This window comes from Anas platyrhynchos, chromosome 8 (assembly GCF_047663525.1).
Source record: "Anas platyrhynchos isolate ZD024472 breed Pekin duck chromosome 8, IASCAAS_PekinDuck_T2T, whole genome shotgun sequence".
In the NCBI taxonomy this organism is placed as follows: Eukaryota; Metazoa; Chordata; class Aves; order Anseriformes; family Anatidae; genus Anas; species Anas platyrhynchos.
The window spans coordinates 25,021,432-25,036,002 of NC_092594.1; the positions used below are offsets into that span (position 1 = coordinate 25,021,432).

General features: G+C 34.4%; 1 protein-coding gene across 3 annotated transcripts in view; it reads right to left on the reverse strand.

Annotated features, from left to right (window-relative positions):
* Positions 1-1,695: 1,695 nt before the first annotated feature.
* PRKACB (protein kinase cAMP-activated catalytic subunit beta) overlaps positions 1,696-14,571 on the reverse strand; it is a 68,725-nt gene continuing 55,849 nt past the window's right edge. For all 3 annotated transcript variants that reach the window (XM_027463299.3, XM_005022279.6, XM_021274329.4), the window contains exons 4-10: positions 13,868-13,966; positions 13,188-13,270; positions 12,497-12,623; positions 10,242-10,337; positions 8,853-8,975; positions 6,719-6,883; positions 1,696-4,748 (exon numbers count right to left, since the gene is read on the reverse strand). In XM_027463299.3, the coding sequence (XP_027319100.1) occupies positions 4,623-4,748; positions 6,719-6,883; positions 8,853-8,975; positions 10,242-10,337; positions 12,497-12,623; positions 13,188-13,270; positions 13,868-13,966 (819 nt within the window). In that variant the 3' untranslated portion in view covers positions 1,696-4,622. The remainder of the gene's footprint in view (positions 4,749-6,718; positions 6,884-8,852; positions 8,976-10,241; positions 10,338-12,496; positions 12,624-13,187; positions 13,271-13,867; positions 13,967-14,571) is intronic.

Here is a 14,571-nt window from a genome sequence, read left to right on the forward strand (position 1 = left end):
CTCAGACAGGCTACTTCTCAACACAAAGAAGATAATTTGCAATTAGATACTGGATTTCTGTCACGTTACCTATAAAAATTGAAATCCTGTAACCTGAGCACTAATTAGGAATGTGCAAATCCACCACTGGGTCTTTCTCACATGCTTCATTGACCATGAACTAATGCAAATGAACATGGTAAATATACTGCTTTTAAAATACAAAGCCAAGAGCCAAGTAAAAACAAGTTTTGGACATACATTTTTGCAAAGACGTTTGTATTTGGCCCGCTGAGGGAGTGAACAGCACATCCGGACTGGAAAAGCTTCTAAAGGAAGTTTTACTAACTTTGAAATAGTGTCTAGGGAACTCATCCAAATGGTTTCAAGGAAGGCTCAAACTGCTATTATCTCACTTTGTGTAGTAGGGAATTATAAGAATAAACCACATATTCAATATATACAAGTCACCTTCAGGCAGGCATCCCTTTTTGTGGGCTAGAAAAGCAACAACAACAAAAGGTAAAAACATGACTAGACCTCAGATTTAACCAAACTTTTATTCATTCATCATCAACTTCAAAAGCCAGGAAGGGAAGCTATCTTGAGATCATATCTTGGCTTGAGATACCTGTCTTATCCTTCTAAAAAAATTAAACATTTGAGATAATTCCTACGTAAGAAGAATATTTACTTAGACATTTGAACATCCTCATGGAACCCTTTTGGGCACATACATTTAACCCCTTCTGTCAGATGCCTCAAATGAGTTGATTCCTCAAGCTGTCAAAAACATTTTCAAAATGCATTCTACATCTATAAAACTATGGTCATAATACAACCTCCCCCCTACCCCACCCCACACCCCCAACACATCTGTATCAGCTATACATATCCCAGTCTAAGAATGAAATCACGTTTTTACCAGTTTCTTATTGAATGGTTCTTTCCAAATTCCTATTTGGGGTAACTCCTCAAGTGCAGCAAATTATAAGAACAGATTTTAATGACACCTTCAAACCTGCTGCTTGACATGCTGTGTTTGCATGTGAGTTTTAGTAAAAGCAGATGATCTAAGAACTGTAAAATGATTATCTTTAGAAAAAGTACAAAGGTCTTTAAAATGTAATATTGCATTTAGACTACGAAACCAAGAAAACCACAAAACCACAGTAAGTAGGCGCACAACAGCATAAGCAAAGAGTTGAAACTCTGCTCACAAAGCAGGAAGAGGAGGAGCTGCGTTACAGACAGCAGGTATTGGAGCCTCTCAGTACAACACTTGCAGAAAAAGCCTCAAGACAGACAATGCCAAGACCATTAACAGTCTTTACTTCTATCAATTGTTTCACAGCACAATGAGACAGCACAAATTTGTACAGTGGGATCTGCAGACAATTTAAAAACAAGCAAAATTATCTTTTAATAAAAAGCATCAAGTCTGAATGTGAAAATATGAAGACAAACAATATTGCAGATAATCATCACCTTGCTTCCTTTTGATTGTCTAAGAAGTCCAACTCACTGACTTCTCATAGTGCCTTTAATCCACAGCATGTTCTCCAAACATCCTAGTTAGTGTAAAGCTTAACGGGTCCCAACTAATTATGTGCAGTGTTTCCTAACCTTTCATCTTGCTTTCAAACCCTGTTTGCAGTGTGTGGTGAAATGCAACAACTCATCATACAACATTTTGATTCACAAAGAAGCAGCATGGGTGTTGTACATAATTTAATTTGCACTTCTGTATATAAATGTTTACTATATTGCACACTATTGCAGCACTTAAAAACATCTAATTATTTGCAAAAATTAGTAAAATACTTTAAAGGATTTAAAAATAAGGGTTTTAATGCAACTGACAAGATAATAAAAAAGCAATTTACTTAATGAGATACAATCCTTTATGTTGGAAATGAAAGTTACATACAACTAGAGTACAATTAAAATATACCATATAGTTCAACACTTAATTCCTCAAATGTGTAAAATTAACAAGCTTCTACTGTCATAGATATACAATTTTTCCATATTGTGAAAAGGATTTTTCAAATTAAATACAGGTAACATAATATTCTGTAGTTATATTTTATGACTGTGTTTAAATGAGAGGGTTGTATAATACTCACATTGTCAAATGTACGCACTAATGCCTTGGAAATTGCACACTTCCCCTCCTTTTCCAAAATAGAATCTCATTTCCATACTGAAGTCTATTATGCCATATTGGAAAAACATTTTACTTTCTAACAGGATTTTTATAAAATTAAAAAATAGCATAATATCATGGCATTAAGATGACTTTTCCACATATGCCCACGTAGAATTTAATCTGGATATCAGACAGACATGTCAGAACCAATTTCCTAGACTTTTGTCTTATTGTACACGCAAGATGAATGATTACAGTATTTTACAAAACAGAAAAATCTCCGAATCTTATTAGAATTATGCAATGATTAAAAATTAAAATCATAACAGAATCAAATTGTGATCTCCAACATTTATTAAAATCTTTTAAAGTTCATAAACGACAACAAAGTTACTGTAGAATTTATCGCATACAGCTAGCATACAGCAGCATGTCCTTGGTCTAAATGAAATACAAAAGTTTTTTTTTTTTGACATTTTCATACAAAGGATTTTTTTAAATTTATTAATGTGACGATATATCTTTGTTACATAAAATTTGCTACAGCGAAGTATCTTATACTTTCCTTGCACATATGTAAATATGGGTGGACAAAGACTGCATTCAGTGTCAGCCTCCTAATGACGTTGTGCAAAAATGCTCAACAACCTAAACATACAGAATGTTTGATGGTACGTTTCATACTCTTTTGTAAAATGTCTACAAAGGCTTTTCTTAAAGGAGTTTCATACAGTTTAAAAGGAAGGAGTGTCAGTGGTTTATTTGCACTGACATTCAAACAAATACAATGGCTATGTATCAATATAGCTCAGTTTTATTAAAAACAATTCATCCGTGTACGCACGTAAATTTATCATAAAATATGAGTTTAGTTTAAACTGTTTAGATGTGCTGTTTTAAGACAGGTCATTGAGATAGCCAGAATCAAGTGTACAAATAAAACTACTATGAATAAGTTTAAAAGCAACCCTCAAAAAAGTGCTGAGCCACTGATTATTAACATTGAAATAAATGTGTAAAAGTGCCCAAAGCTAGCACATGGTAGCAATATCTTTTAAGTCAGTTGGTGAGAGTATACAAAACATAATTAAGCCCAAATACTTATACCTGTGTGACCATACATTCTGTTTGATTGAAAGAAAGTAGGTTAGAAATGAAGACACAACGCAACTAAAATAAACCCAGCTGTTGCAGTTTTTAAACTTTGTCTCTTTTCTTTGCGAATGAAGTGCTGTAATTAAAAAGAAAATGATTGTAGCAGTACTCCATCCTCAGTTTACTAATATAGTATACCAGAATAAAAACTTGGCAATAACCTCTTATTCTTAACAGCTAACAAAAAATAACCGTGTTCATCCAGCAATGCATCTAGAACATTATTTTGCATTTGCTAAACCATTTGCTTTTCATAAGCCAATGGCAGAGCACGTTTTCCTTTTTGCGTTGTTCTATTTATTTTTTATTTTCTAAATGGATGCCTTTTTTAAAAAAAAAATTCAAAAAAGGCATGAAACAAAGGATACTTTGGGAGCCCAAACATTAGCTTAAAAGGAAAAAAAAATCAAAATGAGTCTACAATACTGACCAAAACTTCCTTTAAGAGTTTAGGGTTAAAGTTCTTAAAAAAGCCATTTCATACCGGCCAACTGAAATGCTGGTAAGTTGACTTGGTTAAACATGGTCCAAAATCCAGACCAGGTGGAATTACTCCCTCTCTTGAGACTGTAAGATTTCCATGGTACAGTCTGGTTATGGCAATTTACCTACTGCCTAGGTGGGAAATAAGAAGGAAGGAGGCAGTGACGAGAACTGCAGGGATGTAGAAAACCAAGGCACGGGGTCTAGCTACTGTCCCCTACTTAAGCCATCCAATTGATTCTACTTAATTTTGGTCAGTCTCCAGGAAGAAATGTTTTTAAGTTAATTTAGCAGACATTTATATGGCGATAAATACTACCTTCAAAAATGCTAAAAATGTTGGCTAGGTTTAGTCTGAGCTACTAAAAAAATATTATAAATTGTAGCATCAGACACTAGACAGACAAGAATTATTGGCTGGCACAGACTAGAAGCAACATTTATCTTTCACTTCAGTCTAAATCACACTAGCCGCAACACCTTCCATTTCACTCACACAAATAATACATTATTCAAAATTAAATGGAGCATTCTTGGGTAAAAAACTACTTCATTTTAAAGGGGGAAAATGAACAATACACAGAAACAAAGAACGACAGAAACCAAAGTTAAGTAGGAAAGTGGTCTATTATTCTGTGTTACTGCACAAACAGTGCTTGCTTAATTGTGCCTAGTTAGAAGGGTTGGTGCAAACTGCACACATGGAAGATGGCAATAAAGACCTCAGTCAGCTTTGTGGAATGAAGTAACTAGGTAACTGTTTTGACATATGATGGTCTCAGCTCCACCTCATCTATTAAGAGTGCAAAGATCCCAATGTGAGCCCTGATGTCATCTTGTCCTCTTACTCCTACTAAAAATCAGCAAATTCTTTTGCACATTTTTCTGTTAGAGACGCACGAATATCTTCTTCTTCATAGTCATCAAAGTTGCTTGTATCTCCAGGGCCTCTGCACTTTGGTATGAATGGAGCTTCTACCTGTATTTGTGAAGAAAAAAGCACACAAAATGTAATCACCAAAACACCTTTACATTTAGCGCTGTGATAACAGGCATAACAATATTCCCATTACTTCTCAAATCCTTCCAAGAAAGCAGGTAATACAGTGAATCAGCTTAAAGTTAAGGCACATAAATAAAATCAGTCTAAGAATGTGCAGACCTAGATGTATGAATGTAAGTTTAAAAGCCCTAATATCTCATCGACAAATGTGGATCAAATGTTAATTTCACTTCAGAACAAAGTTTAGTTCGTTCCCTCCTACTTCCAATCATATGTAACTTAAGCCTCTTCTCTCACTGGAAGGTAAAAATCCTCCTGGTAAAGACAGCGCATCCTGTCAAATCCACTGATATACTCAGGCTTGAGAAAGTAGTTTTCTACAGCAGTACACTAGCAATGCCAAATTCTGATTTAATATTATGGGGCCTGGGTGTCTAGCAATGCCAAATTCTGCTTTCATATTATGGGGCCTGGGTGTCTCGAAACAGCATACCCGGGAACAAAATCTATTGCATTTAAAACTGTCTTGTAAACAGGCATTAAGACAGCAGAGAAAAATTACAATGCTGCAATGGGGAATCTTTTCTTAAAAGATCTATACTTTAGACAAAGAACATCAGATGTGTTAATTGTACCCTCTCTTCTAGTAATTAATACATTAGTGAATACTATAACAACTGCACTGTCAGTTTGTGTAGCTAAACAACTAGTTTCTTTTTATAAACTATTGTTAGTATTTAGGTTTGGCCTTTAAAATACTTCTGTTAGAGCAGCAAGTTCATGCCTGTATAGTCAAGACTTAGCATTTCAGTGATGGTAACCAGTTCGTTGAAGTGTTTGTATTGCTCAACTCTAACCTTTTTACCAATATCTGAACACAAAATGATCTCTCCACATGATTCTTCTGGGGCAGCACTAATGAAGTTATTTTAGCCTTTTCTGTTGTTTATTGAAAAAAAATAAAAAAAATTCAGAAGTTGCCCTTAAGAATGTAAATAATTTCTTTGGAATCTGTTTTTAGTAACTCACTAATCTTCAGATATTCGACTTTGACTCTGCCAAGGGGAGAGGGAGCTTTGGAGCTACTAGGAGACAGAGCCAGGCTGCATTGTGGTCATCCCCATCCCTTTCCCCAGCTTCCTCTCCCAGCTCTGCTTCACTCATCCAAGCAGGAGCTAATGTGCTCCCCTCTGATTTGGCAATGGCTCCTCCTGTTCGGAAAACATTCCCAATTCTCTGTTTAACTTTCATTGTTTTGCAGGTCTGTAGTTCATAGTGCAGACTGAGCATGGACTTTTTAAAAGCCACATTACAATTCATGTTGGTGAGTCAGGTCTAGAGAACCATTCTAAAAATGCCAGAAAACAGCATTTAGCAGGGTTCTTACCATTGCCACAGCTTATGAAACTGAAGTCAATTACAATGCAGCATCAGAAAAAAAAGGATTCCTCAGTAGACACACTCTACATCTGATCCTGACCCAATCACAGATAGAGCAAGAGGGAGGGAGGATGCCACTTCAGCAGAAAAAGCAGTGCTCTAGGGTTTGGTTAATTTCTCCACACTGAAGCACAGTCTGACTGCTAAGAACTACTTGGAAAGGAAAACAGATTCCTCTCTGCTGTGGAGGAGTATTTATAGATGCCATTATAGCAGGGGTTAAATAAAAAGGCAGTAGATGGCTCACTCTGAGATATTCCAGAAATAGATCAGTGCACAACACAAGAGAACATGCACATATAGAGGTCCAGGATAAAATGCCAAAAAGAAACAATCATAATTCAATCAGTATATATCCTTCAGCATCTTTAATACTGAGCTGCTTTCACCTTTTCTCAGTTCATTTAAAATTCACAGATTTAGTAAGGCAAAAATAAACAAAATAAATAGAAATTTGACTTCAACCTCTTATAGATTCATAATAGTTTGATCAGGAAGTGTCTCACCTTTCTCTGATAAATGGCAATCCAATCTGTAGTTGCAAACCACTTGTGATTCTTTATGTCATTTACACCATTCTTGAGATTTCCATATCGTTTGGTCAAATCTACCTGGAGTAAATTTCTTAGAAGATCCTTCAGGTCTGAACTGAAGTGTGATGGGAACCTTACCTAAAATATACATCCACAACATTAATATACAAATTTGATCCTTCACTTCTGTGAGGTAAAACCTTGTTCACACAAAAGGAAACACCGGTCTCATTTTCTATTCTTTTTCTAAACACAAATAAAGTAGGAATATATGGAAAAAGATTATTGTTGTTGCACATGTTAATCTGTTTCACAGAGCTTTTATCAATAGCATTGCTTCGTCCATTTTTAATTTTTTGAAGTGAAAGTTTCTAGATTTGATTGATTTGGGGAAAATATTAGTTTCATATAATAATGATATAAAAGCTAAACTTAAATTTTACCGATATCACACCAATACAATCAGTTTTCAAGGTATTCTCACACCTTGTGTACATATACACAACGCATATATAAATTTAAAAATATATATACACGTGCACACACAGAGGAGGTATAGTATAGAATGACACATATATAGAGCATATAAAGATGCGAATATGCGCCGAAATAACTGAACATCCTATTTGATAATTCAATCTGGAACGTTACACTATACTGTAAACTGTTTCCAATAACTAACTAAACCAGCATCAAAAAATTTAGATAAATAATACAGCACTACTTGAAGATAGCACACAAACGAGTCACTTGCCAACACAATTTATTCTAACCTGGCTACAACATATTTGGGAATGAATCGTAGGATGTAATTACATAGGGTTTTACTAGCAAAAAATCTGCTGATACCATTTGACATGGGAGAGAGGAGAAAGGGGAAAAGAACAGACAAAAGTCTGTTTTTGTCATAACCACAGCTCCAGCATTTGACGCTTTTTTGTTCAGCCAATCAGTTATGATGTAAATGTGGAACACAAAATTATTTAGCATAAAAAATGCTGTGAAACCAAGAGATCTGATAATCAAGGATACTGCTTCTGTTTACATATCAATATGGCTTTATTGTAATACATGAAAAATTAACAGGCTTTAATGAATTTATTACCTAGACAGCTGAGAAGTAGGGAAATAAAAACTCCAGTTTCTAGTAAAGAACTAAGTGCATGACAGATTAAATGATTAACTTAAGATTATAAAGGAAAAATACTGCAAGCTGAGAACTGAATGTTAGTTTCCATAGTTCATATCCAGTGCCGTTTCCACAGCCATTCATCCATAGAGTCAACAAGAAATTAACAAAAAGACCAACAGTAAAAACAAAAGCAAAATAGATGAAAATTGATTTTTTTTTTTTTTTTTTTTTTTTTTAAGAATAGAAGATAAATATATCTTTAAAGGTATGTCTTAGTAAATTCTCATATGTTCAGGTGGAACGGCATGTCTGGATGTAGAAACAAGGTAGCGAACCACCATAACAAATCAAGTGAGCATAAAGAAACAAAGAGATAACACTGGCTGGCAGGAGAAACAACAGAATCATTATCACGCTTCCTGACACACTAAGAGATATTCATGAAGAATACAAGGGAAAAATTAGAAACAATTTCTAAAAATGTATATAACAATCAAAGTTGAACATTAGACATTTTTTGATCTACAAGACTTTGTTGCTGCAGAAGTAAAGAAACCTACTATGAATTATGGAAACTCTTTAGAGCTTCTCAAAAGCTACCAGGACATTTCTGTTAAGAAAATAGCTTGGCAAATTGAATATACAGGTAAGTAGCTGTTAATAGATATTGAATCATTTTCATCCAAGCATAAAAGAATATTAAATTTACAGACATTGTGGTATTATAGTTTGCATTTTAAATTTGAAGGCAGGGAACTGTACAGGTACTAAACATGTATTTTTAAAGCTTTGATTTTATTATTACTGTAACAATGTCTGTACTTAAGAAGTATTCATTACAAACTCTTACCATATTCTTTCCAAATTGCTTAAAGTCTAGTAGCCAGTGAATTCTGCATCAACTCCACATAAAGTCATGTTCTGCAAACACAGTGAGAAACAATCCATGCTTGCAAAAACAGAGTTTTCACTTACCTTGCCAGACACAATCTTTTCATAAATTTGAATTGGCTGATCTGCAAAGAATGGGGGATATCCAGCTGCCATTTCATAGATTAACACTCCTAATGCCCACCAATCCACTGCCTTGTTGTAACCCTGGGTAAAATGAGAAATACCACTGTAGTACCATTTGTAACATAGTTTAAGATTTTCTGTACATGTAGCTATGGAATATGAAGAAAGCAAATACGTTTTTGTTTAATACAGAGCTTACACCCTAATTCAAAACAAACTGAAGGTCTCATATTCCAACAGCAATACAGCTGATGAAAGTGAAACATTTTGCACACATTGCTGTGCTGAGTCTCAGTTATGTCTTTACAGTGATGTGTGGCAAGACTCGTTAAGTGACAAATAGGGACTTTTTTTTTTCAATTTTTATTTAGTAACTTTTAAAAATCAAAATAATCTTGCTACCAAACGACTGAAGCTTTTTTCAAAGCTTAGGAGGGATACTTCATTAAGTATAACAGTACTTCCTATTTTACACACCATCATCTCTTGACATGATTAAACATATATCAGAACATTCATTTTCATGTTCAGTAAACTAGCTGCCTACTACTTGAGCTTAAAAGTTTAATAAGCTGTTATAGACATTTATGATCTGATCTTTAAAGCCTGAACACATAATCATTACTAACTCCTATTTAGTATTAAAAAAATACAGAAAACCCCACCAACCTAACCAATTTTATGCGTGTTCTCTGAGATCTTTTACAAAGCTCGAGGTTGAGACTCATTTTTTTCCTGAAAAATCAACTACAGAGACTTCATAGTAGAGACACTGCAATTTCCTCTGCTGTTTTAACTATATAGGGCCAAAAAAGCTGCAAGTAACCAACATTTTCTCCTAAAACAAAAGAATTTTCTGTTTACTTTTAAAGACCTGCAAAGGGTACTTAGTTAAAAACATCCAAAAATGCATAATTTAACATGATTGTGAATATCATAAGCAGTTCCATGAACTATAAGGATTTTTCCTTATACAGCTTTATTATAAATGAGATTTCTTCCACGTTCAAACACAACGCAAGTATTAGACTGCATGTACTTTTTGTGCAAAACCAGTGTTTTTTCATGCATAGTATTTTAAACATGAAACACTGCAAATATTTTTGAATTGACCACTGATTCCTCCAATACACAATTCTTGTTACCTCTGGAGATCCTTTTATAGTCTGTTAACACTTGCAATACAACATTTGCATTCCATGTACTTCACTAGGTGTTGACTTGTCAAGATTTGATTTTTGAGCTACCAGCAATTATTCACCCCTCCAAGACTATTAATTAGATGACACCTTTTAACTACATCAAATGCATGGCTGGCAATTATTATTCATAGAACTGAAGAAGTACCTTGCTGAGAATTATTTCAGGTGCCAGATATTCTGGAGTCCCGCATAACGTCCAAGTTCTTCCTTTTACTCTTTTTGCAAAGCCAAAGTCCGTGACCTGGTAGCAGAATTTAAAATTAAGTACTTTTGAAATATTCTGGAAAGCAATTTTATATATAGGAATAGTATGTGGCGTGAGATGCAAATTATTACAGTCAGATAAATATAACATAGCAACTTCTTCTGATGCGTTTATTTCAGATAAAATCTGTTTCTCATGATAAAATAAATAACTAATACAAAACAGGTATTCCCTCCCTTGAAAAAGCTTCCATTTAGAATTTCAAATATCAGTGGGAACTACAACTTGCTTTACTTCTGTATGTACTGTGATTGTATTAATCATTTTTTCTTATGCTTTTCATATCAGACTGTTTATACTGCTAAAAGTTTAAGGAATGTGAATAGGAACAAGATATTTCTCTTTTCCTTTAGTTGACAAACAAGTTAATCAAAAAAAAGGGTCAGAAGATCAGTAAGTTTTGTAAATTCAGAAGTTTTTAATTTCATAAGTGTTATAGAGACACATAAGGAGTATAAGGGTTATATGGAAGAACAGTGTGCAAATAAGACAACATAAGAGATCTTCCAGTAGCTTTTGTTTCTGATATCTTTGAAAGCATCACCAGTGCCCAGCTTATTTATCTGAGGAGTTTGGGGGAAATATAGCAGTATCTGTAGCTACAAATGACAAGTTCTTGGCCATTATAGGTTCTTCATTCCACTTGTCATGTTTTCTGCAGTAAGTTCTCAGCAGTTTGCATGCTTTTTCATCATTCTCTCTGAGTTTTCTCCAGGACCATGTTGTGGAATACATATGGAAACCAGCAGGTTACATGTGAAATTCTGGGATCAGTTTCAACCTATCAAGTCTACGCTTGCTTGACAATCCATTTCTTTTGTTTCTTCTTTCTTGGTAACATTTTCAAATCATTCACTGGGAAAACATACTGTATCGTAATGATAATCCATTGCTAACTATGCAATGGCCAGTGCCAATGTTGCTGATACACTAAGGTCACACAGACGGTTAAACTAGCTAAATACCACACAATCAAAGCAGATTTTGCTTTTATTTACTTTTTTTTTTTTTTTTTTTTTTTTTAAGAAATAACAGCAATCACACCTGCAGCTGAATGGAGGAGCCAACATGCTGACTAGACAGACCTGTTGCTGTCAGCAAAGAATCATTTCTGTGTTTGTGAATGTGTGTCAGTCTATGTAAGAAAAATACATTGCAGGCATGGAACAAACAGAAATGGATTTAAAATTCAAAAATAAAATGAAGAGTTTCTAAACAAAATTTAATTGGAGCTGCAGCATGAACATATGAACATAAACTCCCTCTCCGGTCAGAAGCAGAAACTAAGGTAGCTCACATGGGAGGACTGACTGCTGCACCTATTACCATTTGCTGTTTGCCCACCACCATAAAATGTATTGTTGCATCCAGAGAGTTGCCAGTTTTAGTAATATAAACAAGACAAGATACGAATCCTTTCCACTTCTCTCAATAAACATTTTTATTATGTACACTCCTGTTATATTTTTCCATGCCTAAATGTGACACAATGAGGAAAGAAGAGCTTCCATAGTATAAGGACTGCAAGGCAGAGTGCCTGTTGCTATATACCACCTTCCCATTTGTCTTTTTGATCACAAACAGAAAAACTAAAAGGAGGACGACAAGGTGACGAGAAGCTACCATAAAACCAAAGAAGTCATTTGCAGCACTGCAATTCTGATCTGATCTGCTGAGAAGGTTAGGACTCTCCAAGGGTGGGATTCATCTACCTGGAATTAAGTACTATATTGTAGATGTTGACATCTAATCCGGTCACCCTCAACTACTTACACAGGCAATGCAAAGAACAAGACATTTTAGGACACCTTTCTTCTTGTTCTAGGGCGGACGTAATATAGGTCAGATGAACAGAGCCATATAATCACCTCCTCCTCACCACAGTCCCCAGGGGAAATCTTGACAACTTGTTCAAAGTGCAGAGAGTGAAATTGTGCATACTTCATAGTCAGAAAAAAGTTAAATCCATTGATTTTAACTCTTATTAAGCAGTATAGCATTTTAATGCCCTCCTGAGTATATGCTAACATATCAACTGTCGTTAGATCATTTATTCTAAACGCATTTGCTAGAATTAACTAACCCTGCACTGTGAAACAAGAGTCCACACCCTAAATATATGAAAAATATTATACCTGGATGTATCCTTGCTGATCAATTAAAAGATTTTCAGGCTTTAGATCTCTGTAGATGAGGTCTAACGAATGGAGGTACTCAAATGTTAGCACTATCTGAGCTGCATAAAACCGTGCATGTGGTTCACTGTGAAGAATTAAAAGAATATTAAGCAATCTGGTGCTATGAAACAAACGTGATTGAAAAGAACAGATAATTTAAGCGTCTTTTAACTGGTTCTTTTACTGTGTAACACCCCCCCCAAAAAAAAAAGAAAAAGACAAAAAACACCACAAAACTACCACAAAAACAAACCAAACCAAAACAGCAAATGTTTTAGAATTGATACATTCATTCCCTAACTTTAATTTCTTAACTTTTGCATTTAAAATACACATGCAAACCCATACACAGAACTTAGAAAAACTTAGACTTTAAATATCAATTTTTAGAAACTATGATCAATTTCGGTGACAATGTGCACATCAGTTCCAAAATTCTGTTGTGCCTAGATTCTAAGTACCTGCATTAGCTAACTGAAAAATAATTATAAATAGTTCATTGCCTATTTTAGCCTACTATCAGAGGACAAAATTAAATGCACTTACCCCTTCAGAATTTTTTAATTTATAGTAACAAATTTTATGAAACCCTTTTCCCAAATTAACAGCATAATGCTTTTTAAATAAATAATTTCACTAAGATTCTTACCTAAACCTTCCAATTCTTCTTAGATGTGAGAACATTTCACCACCAGGAACATACTCCATTACCATGTATAAATTAGAATTGTCCTAAGGAAGCAAGTAAACACACACAAATATTTACCAGGCATGCTACAGTGTCTACAATTTCCAGGCCCAGTATATTTCATTAAAGAATGAAAAACTGTAGCCATCAAATTACCTTAATAAATCAAAAGTAACACACACAGAAATTCTGGAAAAAATGCATAATCAGCGAGTTCCTGACAGAAGGAGCAGAAAATGCCTGCTACAAGACAAAAACTTGCACCCTTAGGAGTTCAGAATTGACAGCCTAGAGTATTCTTGTCTCCCATAGACCCATCACAAACCTCAAAACCATAAAGATTAAGAGATCATGTTTGTTCATTTTAAATGGTGTTATTAAAAAAATATACATATATCTATAGGACACATATCACTATTATTTATGAAAATAATCAATTTCTTTGCAGACCAGCTAGGACATACTGTCTTAGAGTTAGATGCTGATCTCAAAATTCTTTGCTCCATCATCAAGATTGTCATTAAGACCTGACTCATGTATCAATCTCATACAAAAAATCTGCAGAACAATTACAATTTTTCCTAAAATTTAATCATGTACTTCCCTGAAACTCTAACAGCTACTTTCAAAATAATGATTACCTTAAAAGAATACTCCAGTTTTACAAGGAAAGGAAAGTTCACCGCTTGTAATATTCTCTTTTCATTCAGTGTGTGTTCTATTTGCTTCAGTTTGACAACCTAGTAGAGAAAAAATAATCTTCAGTCTAATTATGCCATTTCATAATTGTTGATAATTTTTTTAGTGTAGCACAGCTACTTGAAAGCAAGCTCATAAATTTACAGATAGCCAAAACCCCCAGTTTTACTGTTACTGCACTTATTAGTAGGTACAGTAGCAGTAATAAGAATGGATTAAAAAAAAATTAACCATTCTAAAGAGTAATATTCATGAAATATGGTTTGCAGATTAACTGGAGAAATAGTGTTTCTTACTGCATGCTTAGTATAAGAAACACTAAAGAAAACATCTCTCTACATTTTCTCAATAATTGCTTGCTATTGTAACAGAGATACTTCTGCAGCAAGATGCCAGTTCAATAAATTCCATTAATTCCAGCATAGCTATGAAAGGCAGGAATGTGTGTCAGACATTAACTATGAATTTTGTCATGTGTGAACAGGAGTAACCTAACTTATTTTATAGGGTTTGTACATTAGTAAGGAGAAGACTAAGGAAAATATACACTCAAAGTTTCTATTCTTATAAACAGTTACTTCTGCCAGACCTTTCAGTGGATTTTGCTTTTCTGCTTTATACCAAACTGCTCAGTGAAAGAATTAAA